Source organism: Centropristis striata, chromosome 6 (genome assembly GCF_030273125.1).
Source record: "Centropristis striata isolate RG_2023a ecotype Rhode Island chromosome 6, C.striata_1.0, whole genome shotgun sequence".
In the NCBI taxonomy this organism is placed as follows: domain Eukaryota; kingdom Metazoa; phylum Chordata; class Actinopteri; order Perciformes; family Serranidae; genus Centropristis; species Centropristis striata.
In genome coordinates, this window is record NC_081522.1 from 10,966,915 (window position 1) to 10,986,524 (window position 19,610).

The 19,610-nt window shown below is 39.6% G+C and overlaps 2 protein-coding genes across 2 annotated transcripts; one reads left to right on the forward strand and one right to left on the reverse strand.

The window, feature by feature from the left end:
• The first annotated feature begins 1,826 nt into the window (after positions 1-1,826).
• Positions 1,827-5,571, forward strand: saxo4 (stabilizer of axonemal microtubules 4). The gene is made up of 11 exons (XM_059335911.1): positions 1,827-1,966; positions 2,075-2,198; positions 3,218-3,380; positions 3,488-3,533; positions 3,644-3,744; positions 4,552-4,617; positions 4,730-4,819; positions 4,904-4,969; positions 5,068-5,162; positions 5,264-5,368; positions 5,442-5,571. The coding sequence occupies exons 1-11, from the start codon at positions 1,867-1,869 to the stop codon at positions 5,458-5,460; spliced, it is 975 nt and encodes a 324-aa protein (XP_059191894.1). The 5' UTR covers positions 1,827-1,866; the 3' UTR covers positions 5,461-5,571.
• Positions 5,572-8,505: 2,934 nt separating this feature from the next.
• On the reverse strand, positions 8,506-9,913 carry LOC131973924 (leucine-rich repeat-containing protein 10B). Its single transcript, XM_059336062.1, has one exon. It carries the CDS (start codon positions 9,911-9,913, stop codon positions 8,729-8,731), a length of 1,185 nt encoding a protein of 394 aa, XP_059192045.1. The 3' UTR covers positions 8,506-8,728.
• Between the last annotated feature and the right edge of the window lie 9,697 nt (positions 9,914-19,610).

Consider the following 19,610-nt stretch of genomic DNA (forward strand, 5'->3'; position numbering starts at 1 on the left):
GCAATAATAATTGTTATTATGGTAGTTCAGGGAAAGAAAAACAAGTCGGACAGCTGTGACTACTAAATATATATATATATATATATATATATATATATGCCTAAAATACATTAAGGTATTTCGTTTTTTTGTATGTGCAATGTACTGTATGTAATATAAACATTCTAAACAATAATGGTTACGGTTAACATAAAACCCTCCTATTTAGCATTAAAAGCATTATATAAACATTTCCTGAATGTATATTACACACTATAATGTAACTGTAAGCAGATATAAGAACTTTTAAGTGTTTGTGAACAACTTAAACTCCTTCTGTGAAGCATCCTTAACTGGATTCTGGTATAAAACACATAATGAATGACAATAAGATATAGTACATAATAGGTATAGGTATAATAATGTAAAATAGTAGACTTAAAATGTCCTAATGTTTGCTTATAACTACATTGAAGTGTGTTTTATACAATTATATGTTTACATATGGCTTATAAATTATCAATCTTAGTGCTATGATAATAACACAATAATGTTACGAAGCTTATGTAAAAGAAAGTGAAGAGAACAAGTAATAGTTATAATGTAATACAGTGTTACTTCTATTATAAGTCCCTCTAGTAATAATAATAATAATAATAATAATAATAATAATAATAATCATATAATATATGGCTGAAATGTCCAGCTTCTGCCACCCAGAGTTGTTAGAATTACAGGTGGAAGAAGTATTCAGATGCCTTACTTCAGTAAAAGTACTAATACCACACTGTGGAATTACTCCACTACAAGTAAAAGTCCTGCATTCAAAACTTAAGTAAAAGTACAAAAGTAACAACATCAAAATGTACTTAAAGTATCAAAAGTAAAGTAAACTTGTTACACTAAATTAAAGCATTCATTAACTACTTAATATACTGTTATGTGGTTTTATTTATCAAATACAGTAGCTAATCGTTTTTAAATTGATTGTGTTTTTCATGTTAATCTTGACCTGAAAAGTAACTTAAGCTGTCAGCTAAATGTAAAAAATGTAATGGAGTAAAAAGTACGATATTAAAATGTAGCAGAAGTATAAAGTTACATAAATGGAAATACTCAAGTAAAGTACAAGTACCTCAAAATTGTACCTAATGACAGTACTTGAGTAAATGTCCGTAGTTACATTCCACCACTGGTTAGAATACAAACTTAAACAAAAGAAAACGTCCTTGACATTCTATAATTGTTTTGTCTTGTATGAAAACAGTATTGAAACAATATCCAGTTTTATGGATTTTTTTTAAATGTTATTATAAAATGCAGAGAAGAAGCTGAATGTTTTCAACAAAATGAGACTCAAACATCCAGAGGATGCAATCTCATTTTGTAAGCATTAAATAACTTGCATAGGACAGAAATAAAGACAGAGATCTGATCTACAGTAGAAACATATAAGCAGCCAACCTTTCACTCTGGAGTCACTCTTGAGCTGCCCTTGTGCTAAATCTCCTAGCAACAGGGACTTGTTTACCTACAAAACCACCTCCAGACAGAGAGATGAAGAAGCTGCAGGTAAGTCTGGGGAATAAGTTAAGCTTTTCTTTTTCTAGGGCAATTTATATCTGGTGTAAATAAAGATATCTGTAGCTGAACTGAACTGTTCTCTCTCAAACAGCATTTCATAAAGGGAGCACGTCTTGCATTATTTGCTGCAGACTCTGTAATCACTTCTTCTCAGAGCTCTGTAGGGTTCTGTCAAAGTTCAAAACAAAAGAGTTACTCGTTGGTTGCTGCTTTTGTTTGTGGTTACAGCAGTGTGCACATGCCCAGAGGAGTTTTGCCATCCATCACTGTTGTCAGTAAGGGTTTCCATTACAGCAGTCACAGATGGCTGAGCAGAGGAGGATAGTCATGCCGACTGCTAGAGCAACAGGCAGCAGGGGACGACTGACCGGCGACACAGTCAAACTCAACAATAAGACTTATGGTGGTGAGTGCATAAAATGAAAGGATTACATTAAAGGAGGTTGTTAGAGAGCATAAATAACTTTTATCAGACTGAATCTGATGGCCAACATGTGTATGACTGTCTCAGTCCCAGGCAAGGTGAACTTCACCTCTTACCTCGGATATTCCAGTGGGTCGGGTTTCACGTCAAACCAGAGACCAGCCATATATTACAGGCCCAGTAAGGACCACATTGACAACCCTCAGTTTGGGTAAGTGTCAGTACTATTAAAATGAATATGACATGCTCACCAGTTGATTTCTAGTCAGCCTTAAAGGCTCAACACACAAGGTGTTTTCACCCATCTGATTAGACCTGTAGGAAGAAGATTGAATAACCAAATCTATTGTTGCATTCAAACACTCACTACAAACAAGAAGTGTTACTGTTTAGATATTTTTATATGACTGCTTGAGTTGTTTTAGGGAACTTACTAATCATTAGTGTGTGTGTGTGTGTGTGTGTGTGTGTGTGTGTGTTGAGCTCATTTAAAGGATCAGTTCAGTCAAATCACTGCATGTCTTAGTAGAAAAAGCACAGGTGTGAATAATAAAAGTAATGAAGGATGAATTCCATTTAGCTGCTTCAGTTTCAGGGTCCTGGTAGTTTGCATGCTGGCTCACTGTTACATCTTACTGGAAAAGGCATCATTAATGTTACAATAGCAGGGACATCTGTGGTTTTCATACTATGACAAGTTTCTGCTGTGAAAAAATGCCTGTTATATAGATGATATTTGTTCAGGTCCAACAAAGCCAACAGGATAGTTCAATATAATGTCAATTAAACACTGTCTGTACACTCTAACACTGTCTTGAGAAGACGTCTAATCAATCACAGTGATTAAAAAACCTGTGTGCATTTAGTGTGCAGGGATATTGTCCCTGTTATTCAAGATAATGTACACATTTAACTGTAAATACTTGGTTCACACTTTCTACCAAAGCAATAGTCCCAATTACAGTATCAGTAGATATGTAGCTTGAAACCACTAGAGACAAGATAGCGAGTATATATTTGTTATTTCTGTGACACCTTAAGCCTCTCAGTCATAAGATTTAAATAGATGCAAGAACATTTTGACAGCACGGGTTCTCCTGTCTTTGCATTCTTGTAAACCAACTTCCTGAACTGATTTATTTATTTGACTGTGATAAATAAAACGACTGTTCCTCTCCTGCTTCAGAAAGCCTCTTTCGTCAAACATAGGTGTATTGTTTTTGTCTGCAGACTCCTGTTAGCTGACAGTTTCACGTCTCAAACTAAACAAGACTACCAGCCTCACATCCGCTCCCATTTTTCGGGGTCTTTGCCAAACGTCATTAACAAACCCAGAGACATTGGCTACCTTCAACTGAGGACACGCCAAAAGACAGACCCTGTGGAGGACAAGGTGGAACACAGACGGATAACATTACTGTGGAGATGCTGACAAGTGCCACATGTGTGTACATACTGAGTGATAAACTTGTCATTATCTGTCTCCATATTTTTCTTCAGACAGAATACCGAAACTCGTATGTGCCACATCATCTCACACCAGCAGGTAAAATCATAAAGAGCAGAGTTTGTATGGGAAGACAGAATCAATATAATTATGTTCTAGGCTGCTGTAGTTGCCATGATTGGGAGGATGAGCGTTTCTTCTTCCTCCAGTCTCTCAGCATCACGTGACTGTTGGTCCAAGACGAGAAAGCGGTTTCACTGAAGGAGCAGACCTTCAACTTAACACTTTTCAGGAGAAAGAAATCTGCATGGTAAGTTTTGTAAATGATGACTAGTCATATTTACATCTGTCATCGCACACCAGTTTTTTCTTTAAGTGCGTCAGTCTTTCAAAAACAATTTTCAGGAACCATTTTCAAAACCGTTTTCTTTCCTTTGTTTATGACTCAAGGTATTGCAAAGATCTTTTTTAGTTGTTTGTTTTTTTAAATCTGTGAAACAGTTGAGGGAAAAACTTGTTTTCCTGACAAACTTGTTTTTGTCAGGATCATTTTGCAAACTGCAAGCGAGCGTTGCAACAGGGAACATCAGACGCTCTCTTTCTGCAATGAATCCATTGAACATGCATTTGTCTTTCATCATGCAATCCAACCATGCACCTATCAGCTGTGCACTTCAGATAAGTCTGGAGATGTAACCAGATGGTTGATGGAAGATGGGTGATTAGCGTCTTTGCTATATTCCTACATTTGCCTTTTTTTTCTTCCAGAAAACAGATGTTTTATATTGCAATAATTACTGGAAATTATAAACAATATATTGGAGAGCCATTTAGACTGCCTTGATAAGACTACTGGATTTTTCTACCTGACCAACTGCTACCTCATTCACATTTCTTGTAGTGTATAGATAGCTGCTTCTTTCAAAAATTAAACAACTTAGAAATATCCTGGCCAAACTTTTCTTTTCACCTGTTCTTAAATTAAATCATAGACTCAAGAAAGAAAACAACTTAGATCAGACTAAAATGCATAAGCAGGTTTTTTTTCTTACTTGCCTCTCAGGGCTTCCATATATTTTCCAGAGAAACATCTACATTCATTTTTTGTCTTGTTCAGGTTCAACCTCAGCAGACTCCCAGCTCAGTGATGAAAAATGACTTCACAGCACCGTCCTATCTGCAGGTTGATCCACTGAACCTAATGCCCTGATATTTGTTTTGAAATGATGCAGTTTGTACCTTTATTTCCAAGAATCTGTAAGGTTTAACACAATCTTTCTGTGCTTGTGTTTGAGGACACTGAGGCGAGGCCAAACATGTGCAACAGCAATTTTTCTCGAGAAACAGGATTCACTAGAGGTGCTATCGCTCCCTTGGCCTGCCCTGTGAGTATTGATCTCCTTCCAGTCAGCTGTAGTAGATTTTAATGATCGCTTTAACTTTAAACACCCTTCTCTCTGCTCTTCTAGACCTCCCTTCTGCCATCACTCCAGACCAAAAGCAATGCACCTATTGAGAAAACCATAGGAAAAAAGGTTTCATACTCATAGCTTATAGTTTTTTTCCTTTAATCAATTTGATTGTGTTTGGAGCTGTATTTTGTCATTTTGAGCCTATATTTTGTGTTTTCTAGGAGCCTACAGGTTATCTTCTCAATACTTCAAACAACCAGGCTTTCCCTAACACACCTTTTCATTTTTCACACTTCAACACACATTATAAAAGCACGTAAGTGTGTTTATTACTGCAGATAATGCTAAGATACAGGTTATTATCCAAGCACCTGTTAAGATGGCATACATCCAGCTTAAATATATTTATTTTTCCAGATTCTGTAATCAGTTTGATTATGAAAAGCTGAATTCTGGCCCCAGCTGTCCCAGAATCATCAGTGGGAAAATGGACAGCGGCTACAATCGCCGAGACATGGACAGGTACACAAATAATCTGCACATGTGAAGTCCCATCATGCTTCCTTCAGACACATGACCTACTTTTATTTCACAGGTTGATCTTTAGGGGCTAGACCGTCACACTCCTGAGATGGTACCAGCATGACTAAAAATAAAATATGGGCTTTCTTGTGAACACATTTCTCTGGGTGATTTGTGCAGAAATAAAAATTGTTGATGTGTGAGAAAGAAGTGTTGCAGGATTTCAAAACCTTCCCCTGTCTGTGTTGTTTGACAATACTCCTGTCAAAAAAAACGGCTCATTTTCAGCTCTTTGTGAAGCCCTTTATGTGTGAGTTGAAGAGCTGCCAGTCAGCCAGTTGTGTGAAGTGAGTCGTGTGAAAGCCAAAGAGGGAGTGAAGGAGATGATGCATTGTCTTTGACTGACCTACAGAGAATGAGAGGAGTGTAAACTAATGAGCAAAAATAATTATACTCAGACTCAGAGTATGGCACCGATTCCCATCCACGTCTGCGGTGTGTCAAACTGTTTTACCACCCACAGCTGTGGAACGAGCAGCAGAGCACGGACCGAGGCAGAGGATCGAGTTTCAAAAAGCGTCACATTATGTGTCGTACGCTGTAGCTCCATACGCACCCAACTCTCACAAACTGCAGTGGTTTTACATTGTCAACACAAGTCAAATAAACAGAGGATTGCTGTGTCAAAACACGAGATGCATAAAACCACACAGTCTGCATTGAAATGTCGATGTCAGCAAAATACAGACAGTAAATCATGTTTAATTAGCTGCCTAAGTTTCCTGAGGCAAACAGTAAAATAATGGAAATTTACACCATGCTAGAGGTTGTATTGATGGCAATGTCAGTCTGTCAGTTAGTTCACCAGGTCCAGACCATTGACTGTATTAAAATATATTTTTTATACAGTCCTTACTTCAGAGTAAAATATATCAACAATCACTGGATGAAATTCAAGGGATCTGGTTCAGACCTTCAGGTTCCACTCACCAGTAGAGTTAAGTAGGTACAATGGGGCCTGTGCACGCTCGTTACAAGTTATAGAGCACACACACCATTAGGTCTACATACACTCAACTTGTCATTAACACAAATATCTAATCATCCAATCACATTGGAAGCAACTCAATGCTTTTAGTCATGTAGACACGGTGATGGTGACCTGCTGAAGTTCAAACAGAGCATCAGGATGAGGAAAAAAGGTGATTTAAGTGACTTTAGCATGGTTGTTGATGCCAGATTGGCTGAGTATTTCAGAAACTGCTGATCAACTAATTCTAGGGTTTATAGAGAATGGTCCGAAAAAGAGAAAATATCCAGTGAGCTGTTACTTGGCTATTTTGTTGGCTAAGTCATTAGGTCAAAGAGAAAGCCATCAGAACCATGGATAGAGCTCAGATCGTTTATGTGCTGCTCTTTCAGCTTGTAGGTCTTGACAAATATTGTGCCTAAACTAGCTTTTATATATTGAATCATCTTGTTACAGGATCCAATTGAACATTGGACATCAACACAAGTGTTATCCAACAATCATCATTGTAATTTCATAAACAAAGTTTTTTTTGTAGTTTATTGTTTGTGTAGAATAAGCATTTATAACAAATTGCATTTTTTTCTTTATAGAACATAGTTTTATTTACTTAGTTTTTATATTGTTGGGCCTGTTCTCTCTTTCACTACCCTTCTCTCTACTTACCCAGTGGTTTGTAGACTGCTGCTTTGAAACCTCAAGATCAGCCTTTTGTCCGTTGCCATCTTGTTTTATGGCCTTCACCATATTATTCTTTTGCATCCAGTGCTTGGGCAGAACAGATCAGGAGCTGATAGACACCATGTGATCAGCTAACGGTAGCTCTAGTTGCTATTCAAAATGAACAGCCGAAACCTTAGAAACTCTTTTAGTCCAAGCAAACATTGTACAGGATATTTTGACCAAAACGTTACAATGAATTTGAATGACAACAAACTGTGGAAGGGTCAAAGTTCAAAGACAGAAACATACGGTGCACTGGGAGCCACCTGTCAATCATAAAGTAGCCATGCCCTTAATCATAAACGGCTTTATTACCTATTTATCTCTAAATGGGACCATAATTTACAAAATGAACAACATGTATTGAAGAAGACTTGGAACCATAAACTCATGAGAATGTTCACTGAGCTCATAAATCAAGTGAGAAGTAGCGTCATATTTCTTCTGACATACATACAAACAGACGTAGGAATATAAGAAAAGCAATAACCAGTTTGAGTCTGTTCTCCAACTGTTTCCCTGAGCTCAGACGCAGCAGTCGAGACACACTGCCACACGAGTATAAGCATAAATATTTCAGGGTTGGGATAAATATTTCACTCTTTCAATGAGATGTGAGAAAAAGATACGTGGAGAGAAAGAGGATTGGATTACATACGAGCCCCACATGAATAATGAGTGCAGAGATGAGAGGAGAACAAGGGCCGGACCGCTTCATGTTAGGGACAGAGGTAGAAAAGGTGCAGCCACCGACAAAAAGGAGTATACAAAGGTCATGGCGGACTGGAGTCTCTGACCTGCAGGGGGCTTCAGGTTGTTTTATTTGAACAAAAATCTGATAATGATATTTTTGTGAGTCTATTTCATGTTTGGAGCCTCCCTATGGACTTACCTTTTATGGTGAGGCAAACCCAGCTATTCACCCCTCCAATAATGCTGCTCGCCTCCGTCTCTTTCTTGGCACTGACGCTCACAGGACTGCTTACACAACACTGACAAGGGTTGAGGGGGGGGTTTGTGTTTAGCATGTCATAAATATTTTGTAAATCTAAATCCAATACACACATTTACATGCACACACACGGCCTCGGTTTATAAAAATAGCGCTGAGTGGAGCCGAGGTGCACTGGCACATAAAACAGACACTGACCATGATGTGTGGAAATACTACAGAGTGTCAGTGAAGTAAACAGTAGCTGGTGCGTTCTCTGGCTCCCAATGAAGACATACCTTCCCATAAATGATTGACAATGACTTCATCAGTTAGTTTTTAATAAGGGAAGAATTCATCTTCTATGTACACTCAGACCACAACCCTAATGTAAAACACTCTGCACACACACACACACACACACACACACACACACTAACACACACACACACACACACACTCCACCTGAGTCCTGCTCGGATTTGGTCATGTGCAGCTGATTGAGATGTCACAGGTGCTGTCAGTTTACAGTTTCATAATGCCTCAGTGCTCATTCATTTTCACAGTTAACGATAGATTAGAAATTAGCAGCACGGCTAATTTGTGTCAGCTTCTCTTCAGTCATCCACCTCGGCCTGCCTGCAGATCATCTGAGTCTGGATGTATGAGGGGTTTTTCATGCCCCTTCATCTTGTCTCCCCGTGTCCTCCAGCTCCTCATACTCGTAGTCCATCTGAGCCCTGTCGTACTCCAGCATGTCCCCTTCATACTCAAACCCCTCTCCCTCACATATCAGCTCCTCCGTCTCATATTCAACACCCTCCTCATCATATTCCAGCTCAGCCCCGTCGTACTCAGTGACAGGCAGCTCCACATCCTCCTCCTCCTTTGCCTCTTCCTCCTTCATGTCTCCGTCCTCTACAGTCACAGCTGCTTGTTTTGAGCTGCTGCTGTTCTTCAGGATGCCGTGAATCACCGGCTCCTCTTCTGCCAGAGCCAACTCTTCGGCTTCTTGCTCCGCGGCCTTCCGTAATCTCTCTTGTCTGGCCTCACGTGCCTCTAAGAACTCCGCAGCCCCTTCCCCAACCACAAGCACCTCATCGCTTACTCTCGGAGGCGCGTCCACTGGGTTGTGGTCGTAGGAGAAGAGGCGCAGGGCGTGGAGACGCTTCAAGCTGGGGAACTCTGATATCTTGTTGCGATCCAGATCTAAAATCTCCAAATTCTCCATGCGCAGCAGGACCCTGGGGAAGGTTTCAAAGCGGTTCCCGTAGAGCCATAATCCCCTCAAAGCCTCCATACGCCAGAGGTCAGCAGGCAGCGTCTTGAGCCGGTTGTCCCCAATCTGAAGGGACTTTAGGTGGGGCAGGTCGTAGAGCTCCCGTGGAAATCTCTGGAAGTAGTTGCTCTCCACCCACAGGCAGCGCAGACTCTGGAGGTTCTTCAGCTCGGGAGGGAGGGTCATGAGCCGGTTGCTGCCCAAGTAGAGACGAGTGATGTTAGTGAGCTGGCAGACGGCCGGGGGAACGTCCTCTATCTTGTTGAAGTCAAGGGCGAGCACCCGCATACCTTGCAGCTGGGAGATGCTGTCCGGCAGAGTGCGCAGGCTGTTCCCGCAAACGTACAGCTTCTCCAGGTGCAGCAGTCCACTAACCCGTGATGGCAAACGCTTAAACTTCCGGTAGCTCAAGTCCAGCACAGGATCTCCACTCTCGAACAACTCCTCCACCCCCAATGGAAGCTCTTCCTCCACCTCCACCTCCTCTTCTTTCTTCTTCTCCTCTGTGATATCTGTCTCATCGCCATCCTTCGCCCCCTCCTCTTCCTCTTCTCCCTCTCCCTTCCTGGAGGAGTTACCCATGCTGTGGCCTGCAGCCCCTGACTCCTATGTGAGTCAGGACAGAGTCATTTGATGAGGCAGTGTCTGTGACAAGTTAACCCTCCGCCTGGGAGCTGCTGCTGTTTTGTTGTTGGACCCATCGGCTGCAAAAGGCACTATGTACCGGGCCAATTAACACTCCTGCAGCCATGCTACAGCAGTTTGTCAGGTGTGCTTCATCAGAATGAAAATATCTAACAAACTGTGGAGTAATAGTAATGATAGTAGTAGTAGTAGTAGTAGTAGTAATAGTAGTAATAATAATAATAATTATAGTAATACTGCTGCTGATAGCTGAGCTCAACACAGTAGAGCTGAATCTTTGCTGAAATTGAATTATTGCAGCCCTTACCCTTTCCTCTCCTCTTTCACTTCCTCCAGGCTTTTCAAAGAAAGATAACGCGCAGCTTTGAGGTCACCTGTCCACGTGATCCAGTCTCTCTATCAGAACAGGAGAAAAGTGCCACTTTAGGACTTTAAATAGTCAGTTTAGTGTCCCTCTCCCTGCCCGGTGTCGGTGGATAAGTCCCACGGTGCGTGCGCAGCTCGGTGACCTGGCCGGCGGCAGAGAAAACCAGTTAATGGAAGTCTGCTCACTAGTTAATGCAGCTGCTCCCCGTTAGAGGCCGAGGTCTCCCGGAGTTTTAATCCGCGCTGCAGAAAGAAATTTCACATTTTCACTCACTGACTGAGAGAGTGAGTGACTCTGCTCCTGATGTTGGCCGCTTCTCTCCATCAGTGTGAAGGTTTACATTGAACCGCTGCCTCCCTCCTCCCTCCCTCTGTAACCGGAACAGGGGGCACTCACATCACATGGTCAGTGTGTGTGTGTGTGTGTGTGAGAGGGAGAGAGAGAGAGAGAGAGGGAGAGAGAGAGAGAGAAAACTTTATCCTATTACGTTTTTTTTTACGCCTTTCAGGGTTAAATAAATGATTATTATTTTTTATAGATTTAAATGTTTTTGTGCAGTTATAAGTTTACAGTTTTACATGGGCTGTTAGATTGGGTTGTTAGAATAAGTGTCTTGCATCTACATAATAATAATAATAAGTTTAGTGGAATGTAACTGAATAGGATTTACTAGTACTACTAGTAGTACTAAGTACTGTCGTTGGTACTTGTACTTTCCTTGAATATGTCCCCTGTATGCTTCTTTATACTTTTACTACACATAGTTTCATTTTAAAACCTTTTTTTAAAATATATATTTACATTTTAATTTATTTGTTTATTCGTGTTTTTATGCAGTTATAGGCTTACAGTTTTACATAGGCTACAAACATTCACATCCTTTTTCATGAGTTGTTAATAAATGTCATCTACATAATAAAAAATAATAAACAATTACAATAACAATAAGAATTATTATTATTATTATTATTATTATTATTATTATTATTATTGTATTGGGATGTATTGGTGCTTCCTGCTCCACAAAACGCCTACTCCACAATATTTCAGAGTAGAAAGTTAAATAAAGTAAATATTATATATTTTTTATTCCTTTAAATTTATCTGACAGCTGCAATTACACTTTTCAGAAAGATTTTACAAATAAAAAATCTATATGATACTGTAATTTTTTATAATGGTCAGGTAATGTAATGAACACTCACAGTGCTCTGGGTGTCCTAAAGGAAGATATAAAGGCTTAAACAGGAATCAGACCAACCTTATAGGTGAACAGAATTAATAACAGGGGAAAAGTACTTGCAAAAGTATTATGTAAACTGTTCATCTGCAGAACGGTGACATTCATTTTACAGATACCCCCAAGTTTTCTTCTAATTATATTGTATATGTTTTTTGTACACTTTGTCGAGTCAATTAAAAATTTTGAAAATCACCCAAAAAAATCAGCTAGTACTATTTGTTGATACTTTAAATGTATTTTGCAAATGACATTTACTCTCATTAAAGTAACATTTTGAATGCAGGACCTTTACTTGTATGTTTCCATTGTAAAGGATCTTTACTTGTTCCACTACTGTAAATGCATAATGATGCATACATTGTATTTAAGAAAAAACATCACACAGTGTCTGGACCCCCAAAGATGGTAACTTTAGTGCTGTTTTGTATCAAACTCTACAGACATTAGCTTCAGCAGGTTTTTATAGACCAATTAAACAGCTGTGTGACGACAGCCTTCAGGGAACTTTCTGCTTTGACACAGAACAGATGCGAAAATAACAAAAATAATGTGTAAACTGCTGCCAACACTCACTGTGTTCAACCTGGGACCAATGTAAGAGTTATTGATGCATTAGCTTGTAGAATAAGCAGTATGGTGGAGTTAAAGTCTCACCAGATGCCAATAACAAAGTAAAAGTTTTACTTACAGGTCTACAGGATTTAATTACTCACCACCTCAGACACAAAACAAATCCAACTGAAATGCAGTTCAGATTGTCATGAAAGTGACACGACTAAAAATTATTCATACACTGTGGCTCGAAATAGCTCCAAAATTCAGATGAGCCCAGAGCAAGTTTTAAATAACAGGGCAGTTACAGCACAAGCTAACTTTATCCAGTGGAGGATTATTCACGTCCTCTCCCAGTTAAAACTGTGTGCAAATACTCTATTACAACTGCATACTGAGAGTATATACTTGAATGCAACTAATTAATTTTAGTCAAGTACTGTACAAAAGTACAATTCTAAATTATGTGTAATTAATTTGGGCATTTCCAGTTTATGCTTCAGTTCTTTGTACTGTAATTGCAATACTTATCAGAGAGAAAGACTGTAAGTTTTTACTCCAAAATCAGAAACAGGTTTATTGTATTATAAAAACAGCTTTTCACTTACAAAGAGTTAGCATTCGTGTTTGGTGCATGCAATTAACTCATTAAGAGAAAATAAAAATAAAATAAAAGTGCTGCAGCAGTCAGGAACATAAATGTAGAAAAGAAAAAACGACAATAAAAAACAAAAAATATTAAAAAAATAATAAATATGTACAATGATACCGTTTTAGAATGAGAAAGCTGTGCAGGATGTGCAAATAGCATACAGTAGGGGAAATGTACAGGGATAATAGTAGCTGCATTTATTTGGATTTTTCTGTAACTAATTTTGCAGATTAAGATTTTACAGACAACATATATATCACATTATCATAGACCTTGACCACCTCGTCTGGTGACAACATTACAATGCTGCTTGCAAGGTTATGCATCAGTAATAATAATCAGTAATGCAGTAATAAAAATAATAACACTGATAGAGGCAATTCTGCTGCTGAATCAGTACTTTTGCTACTTAATTGCAATTATGCATTTAATTGCTAGTAAAGTAAATCTGTTTCTGCAGTGCTACTTTAGCTGTAAAACTTTTTATAGTTTAACTATTAAAGGTAAAACTACTTCTCCTTACTTATAGAGGGAGTTTTACTTGTAATGAATATTTAAAATTGTGGTTTCTCTGCTATTTTTACTTAAGCAAAAGATCTCAATACTTTCTCCAAAACTATAGAACTAAGAGCCATATGTATTTACATATCTAAGGTCAAAGTAGTCGTTGTAAATTAGCACCTCTTATACAATTATAAATGCATCAATGTGTTAATAGTGTTATAGCTTCAGGTGCAGATGATGCAAAAACTGAAACCACATTATGCATGTTCTTTAATCTGCAGCAATGCATCATATTTAATAAGGTTCATGCATGCTTAGGATTTAATATCTTACTAAAAAAGTAGCTCTAAAGTTTTAGTCAAAAGATAAATGTAGTGCAATAAAAATGTGTGTTTGAAATGCAGACCGGAAAGTCTGTTAAAATGCAAATACTCAAGTAAAATACCAATACCATAAAAGTGTACTAACTATACATATTTACTTTATTGAATTCTTGACAATAGCAGACATGTTTCTGATTGACGGCTGTTTTGTTGGTTGTGATACTGAAGAAAAGCCTGGAAAAGCTGCTGGGGTCAGATGTGCAGCGTTTCTGTCAGCCTGATGAGCTGTGGCAGAAGAAGCGGACAAACAGGGAGACAGGCCGCACGCTGCTTGAGGATAATCCTGTCTGATATGCTGAGGACCAAAAGAGCTGATTTGCAAATTTCTGCATCGCATTCAAACGACCCTGAAATGACACAATGGACTGTAAGCAGCAGACAGACAGACAGAGACCTCGGGCGCTGAATGGATGTGGCTGCTGAGGTGAATGCTTTGAATGCAGATGAAGCTCTGCATGACCCGGCCAGCACTGAAAACATATGGAAACACATATGAAATAAACATATGAAAAACACTGAAACAAATAAACTTCAGTGGTTAATATTCTGCCAGCAAGGAGCAAATCATGAATAATGAAACATCACATTTGTGTTATGTTACATTGTTGCATGTATTTCTGGATGATGACAGCTGAAACATGAGACATGATACCTGCTGTTGCATCCTCGGGGTTAAATGAGGAGAAGGAAGGTATCTGGTGGAAGGACACATGTACCCCACCTGCTGGTGGAGCACGGAACTACAAGACCTATTTCATAATATATAATGTATGTTATGTTATGTGACTGCTGACTGCAGTCAAACAACATTTTAAGAAGATGTTGATTGCTTTGACACACAGAAAATACATTTTAGATTCTTGTAAATATCTTTCAGGGTATATTGTCCCCACAAATATGATACAAATTGATCTGTTAAAAGACATTCTTTAATTGAGTGTACTCAGTAATGTGTTTTAAGTGGTGCTGTTTTGTTGAGGTGCCACAGGGGGGCGCAGGTCTGTGGGTTATGCCCAGAGGGGGTTCAGAGTTCATCTGTATTAGTTCTGCCTTCATGACTGAAGAAGGGTGTTCTCAATAAATATGCTAAAAGGGGCTAAAGAGCATTATTGCCTCCGTTAATGATTTCTCGAGTTCAACGCAGATGAAGCTGCAACGCTCAACAGGTTATGGGCCCAGGAGGATCTCGAGGAATAGTTATTTTTCTGATGTTTAATCGCCGGTAGAAAGTCGCGACCGGACAGCGTGCTATCGGCTAACAGATAACATCATGGAGTCACGAGGAGCAAGCAGGTTGCCTCGACTCATGTTTGACGGAGACGAAACCAAGTATGAACTGTGGGAGACCAAAGTGTTGGGACATCTACATTTATTGGGATTAAAGAAAACGCTTCTGAGGAACCTAACAGCGAAGCTGAGTTAGCGGCCGACGGTAAGAAGAACGCAGATGCGTACCGAGTTGATTCAACTTTTGGATGATAAGAGCCTCTCATTAATTATGAGAGAAGCGTCTGACAATGCAAGAAAAGCACTGAAGATTTTGAGGGAGTATTATGCCGGGAAGGGGAAGCCCCGCATTATCAACCTTTACACCATGCTGACATCGCTTCAGAAGACGAGCAGTGAGACGGTAACGGACTACATCATCAAGGCAGAGACCGCCATTACGGCGCTGCGCAATGCAGGTGAAACATTGGGAGATGGTCTGCTTATTGCTGTGGTCTTAAAAGGGCTGCCTGAAAGTTTTAAGCCGTTTGCGGTATATGTAGCAAATAATGAGGACAATATAACGTTCGCAGAATTCAAAACAAAGCTGCGTAGTTTCGAAGCCACAGAGAAGTTAACGCAGCGGGGTCCAGTGTGATGTGATGAAGACTGTGATGAAGACTGTGGCGAGAGCAGGACGGAGGCCCGCCAAGTCAAGTGCACGGGACAGGAGTAATGAAGATGCGGACATTGTATGTTTCAAGTGTGGCATGAAGGGTCACCGAGCAAGAGCATGTCGGCGAAAGACATGGTGCAGTATTTGTAAGAGTGACACCCACAGCGATGCCACTTGTAGACGTAAAGATAAACAAGATGGAGCGAGGAAAGCCGCAGATGAGAGCTGCAACGGATCTGAAACAGCAGGAACAACGGATTATTATGCCTTCAAGATCAAAGACCCAGGTGTCGGGGTTCAGCAGCGGCCGGCGCGCAGCATCAAGGAGAAGGGCTTGATGGTTGACTGTGGCGCTACTTCCCACATCGTTATTGATATCGCCAAGTTTAAAAGCTTTGACAATTCGTGCTGGAGACGCACTGTGTGGAGTTGGCAGACGGCACTCTGTGCAGAGGCGTCGCTCAACGTAAGGGGAATGCAGAGGTGCTCCTGATAGACAGTACGGGACAACGACGCAGAGCAACGCTGAGAGACGCGTTGTTTATACCGTCTTACCCCCAAGACATTTTTTCGGTGAAATCAGCCACCGAAAATGGGGCAACGGTCACGTTCAAGCAAGGAGAGGACACTTTGACACATAAAGACGGTACCAAGTTTAACATTCATGTGTATGGCAAGTTGTATTATTTGCACACTGAGGTTGAGGATAGTGATAAGTGTAATACTTGTCACGACATACAGACGTGGCATGAAATATTAGGCCACTGCAACTATGAAGATGTACTGAGATTACAAAATGTGGTTGATGGTATGCATATCAAGGGGAAGGCTGTTAAGCCTGATCAAAAGTGTGAGGTATGTATTCATGGAAAGTTTGTGCAAACTCGAAATGGAGATCCTGATACAAGAGCAAAGGCTCCCTTACAGATGGTGCACACAGACCTAGCAGGTCCAGTAGCTAATGAGTCTATTGATGGGTACAAATATGTGCAGTCATTCACTGATGATTATTCAAGTGCTGTGTTTGTATACTTTCTTAAGACAAAGAGTGATACAGTGCAGGCAACTGAAAAGTACACTGCCCCTTATGGAAAAGTAAAGTGTATCAGATCTGACAACGGCACATAGTTTATGTGCAGGGACTTCCAGATACTGTTAAGAAAGAATGGCATCAAGCACGAAACTTCAGCCCCATATTCATCTCACCAAAACGGTACAGCTGAACGGGGCTGGCGTACTCTTTTTGAAATGGGCAGATGTATGCTAATTGAAAGTCAGCTACCCAAATGTCTTTGGAACTATGCTGTTCAAATGGCAGCCATAGTACGAAACAGATGCTTTAACAAGCGAACAGGGAAGACCCCTTATGAGATGCTTACAGGTAAAAAGCCAAATTTGTCCAAAATGCAGAATTTTGGGTCTGTGTGTTACACATACAAACAGAATAAGGGAAAGCTTGATTCCAGATGTGACGTAGGATTTTTTGCCGGTTTTGACAAGAACAGTCCTGCTTATTTGGTTTACAATCCTGATGCTGAGAAGATTCAGAAACACAGACTTGTTAAATTTCTGGACAAGTTAAATGTGGAAAAACAAACACAGACAGTCGAAACAGAACCAAACGATGATGAAGACAGAGTAAGACATTCCGGGGCAGATAAAGTCACACAGGAGGTCTATGACAACACAGAGAAGTCTCATGAGTCAAGGGTGAGAAACAAAAATGTACAAGGTAGTACATCTGATGAGGAAGATTCATGTGGGACAGGTAGTGAATCTGCTGGTGGGAGGTATCCTGTTAGAGAGAGGAGAAAACCAAGTCATTTAAGGGATTTTGTAACAGACAACAGTGATAGTGATGGGGTACATATTACCATGGATTACTGTTACAGAGCAATGTGTGGTGTACCACATACATTTAAAGAAGCTATGGAGTCACCTAACTCAAAACAGTGGGTTAAAGCAATGGACGAGGAGATCCAGTCATTAAAAGAAAACAACACATTTACTCTGGCTACTTTGCCAAAGGGCAAGAAAACAGTGGGGGGTAAATGGGTTTATTCTGTTAAGAGTGACACTGAGGGTAAAGAAAAGCACAAAGCAAGGTTTGTAGCAAAGGGTTACAGCCAAAAGATGGGAATAGACTATGGTGAAACTTTCTCCCCAACAGCAAATTTGACAAGCATTAGGGTATTGCTACAAAAAGCAGCACAGGAGAACCTGTTAATCCACCAAATGGATGTAAAAACTGCTTATTTACATGCTCCCATTGATTATGAGATCTACACAGATCAACCTGTTACAGTTACTTTCTCAGTGTTTTTTTACCATTGTAATTGTAATTTTAAGAACGTTTAAATATCCTAAATAAATAAAACAAACATTTTTTTTTTTTAAAAGGGCAGCATTTATTTTGCGATGTAGCAAACTCCACTTTCTTTGAGCGCACAGCGTTTATATTTACTTTGTCGACCAGTGTTGACTGTCGGGACGAAGGCTCTGCATCTCCAGGTGCAGTTTTTTTCCCCAGCTGGGAAAACTGGGTCGGGTGGTTCTGCTTTAGATGGGCATGCAAGTTTGTTGTGGTGGCTTTTTTTGTTGCCACCACTTTTGAACAAATTGGGCATACAGGCTCGTCCGTGTGTTGATGGGCTCACCTTTTTCATTCGGTTTGAAACCGACATATTCCCACACTGGGGCTGTGGCATTTGGCTTTGCAATCATCTTTTTTCCTGGCGTTGCTCCGCACGAGGCTCACCTGCTGCACTCTGTGTGTAGCCAATGCTAGCGGCCCAGCCTTCCCCACAGAGACAAAGAGACTGGATGACTGACAGGAGGGTTCACTCCGCTCATTCTGCTATGGAACAAAAGAGATCCAGCACAGAGTGAACCCTCTTGTTATCCAGCCTGCTTGGAGGCAACAGACGAGGAAAACAAACACGCATGCGCATGGCGATATATCGAGGCCGGCAAAATTATTGAGTTCATTTAATTTATCGTGCAATTAATTGATTTATTGATTATCGGCCCAGGCCTATTCTGTTGCATAGTTTTTATATTATATTATATTATATTATATTATATTATATTATATTTAGCATAAAATGTGTCAATAACGTCCAAAATATACTATGTGTATTAATGTAACACTTATTTGCACATTTCACAAATGAAAATTTTCCTTTTTTTTGGTTCACATCATTGTATCAAAGTAGTAAATTTAGATTATCTTGTAGTGATTTTCACTTTGACATTAATGGGTCGTTTTTGTTGGTCAGTGTAATAAAGGCCCCATTAAAACAATTTTTTAAACAAATATGAATAAATTAATAATAATAACATAAACAAAAAAATAAATACAAATAAAAAAATAGAATTAAGAAAATAAAATAATATATAAATAAATACAATTATAAACTTCCCCCTCAGATTATTACATAGAGTGTTTTTTTTTTAATTATTAATTAATAAACAAAATATACAAGTGAATAAATTAACTAAAGTAAAATTCAATTCAATTTTAATAAATAAAATTATAAACTTCCATCTCAGATTATTAGATACAGAGGTGGACTGGGACTGTCTGAGGGGCAAGGGCAAAAAAAAAGGGCACCAACGGCCCGCAGTGGCACATGGGAGGTTTCTCAGCATGTAGAGCAGCGTGCACAGCTAGAGGGCACTTCATCACTCTTACATATTCCTGCTAAAAGTCCTACATGCTATATTTCTATCGCCAAGAAGTGTTCACAGTGAGGTTTGTATCACTGAAGTCACTAGGCGTTCATTCTGTAAATTAATGTCTGTAAATTAATGTCTGTAGTAGAAACAGTGGCGGTTCTACACAGGCCACAGGCCACTGCCCCTGTGAAGAAGCCCTTGGCCCCTGCTGTTGCCCCTGTGTCAAATTAATAACAAAACAATACATTTATAATGATGATAGATGGAACAATTCTGACCTATTTTTTGTTCAAACAATATTTCATTGTACACAAAAGGAACCCAGAATGTGTACATTGTGTAATAGTTTAATTGTGCAATAATAAAAAAGCTT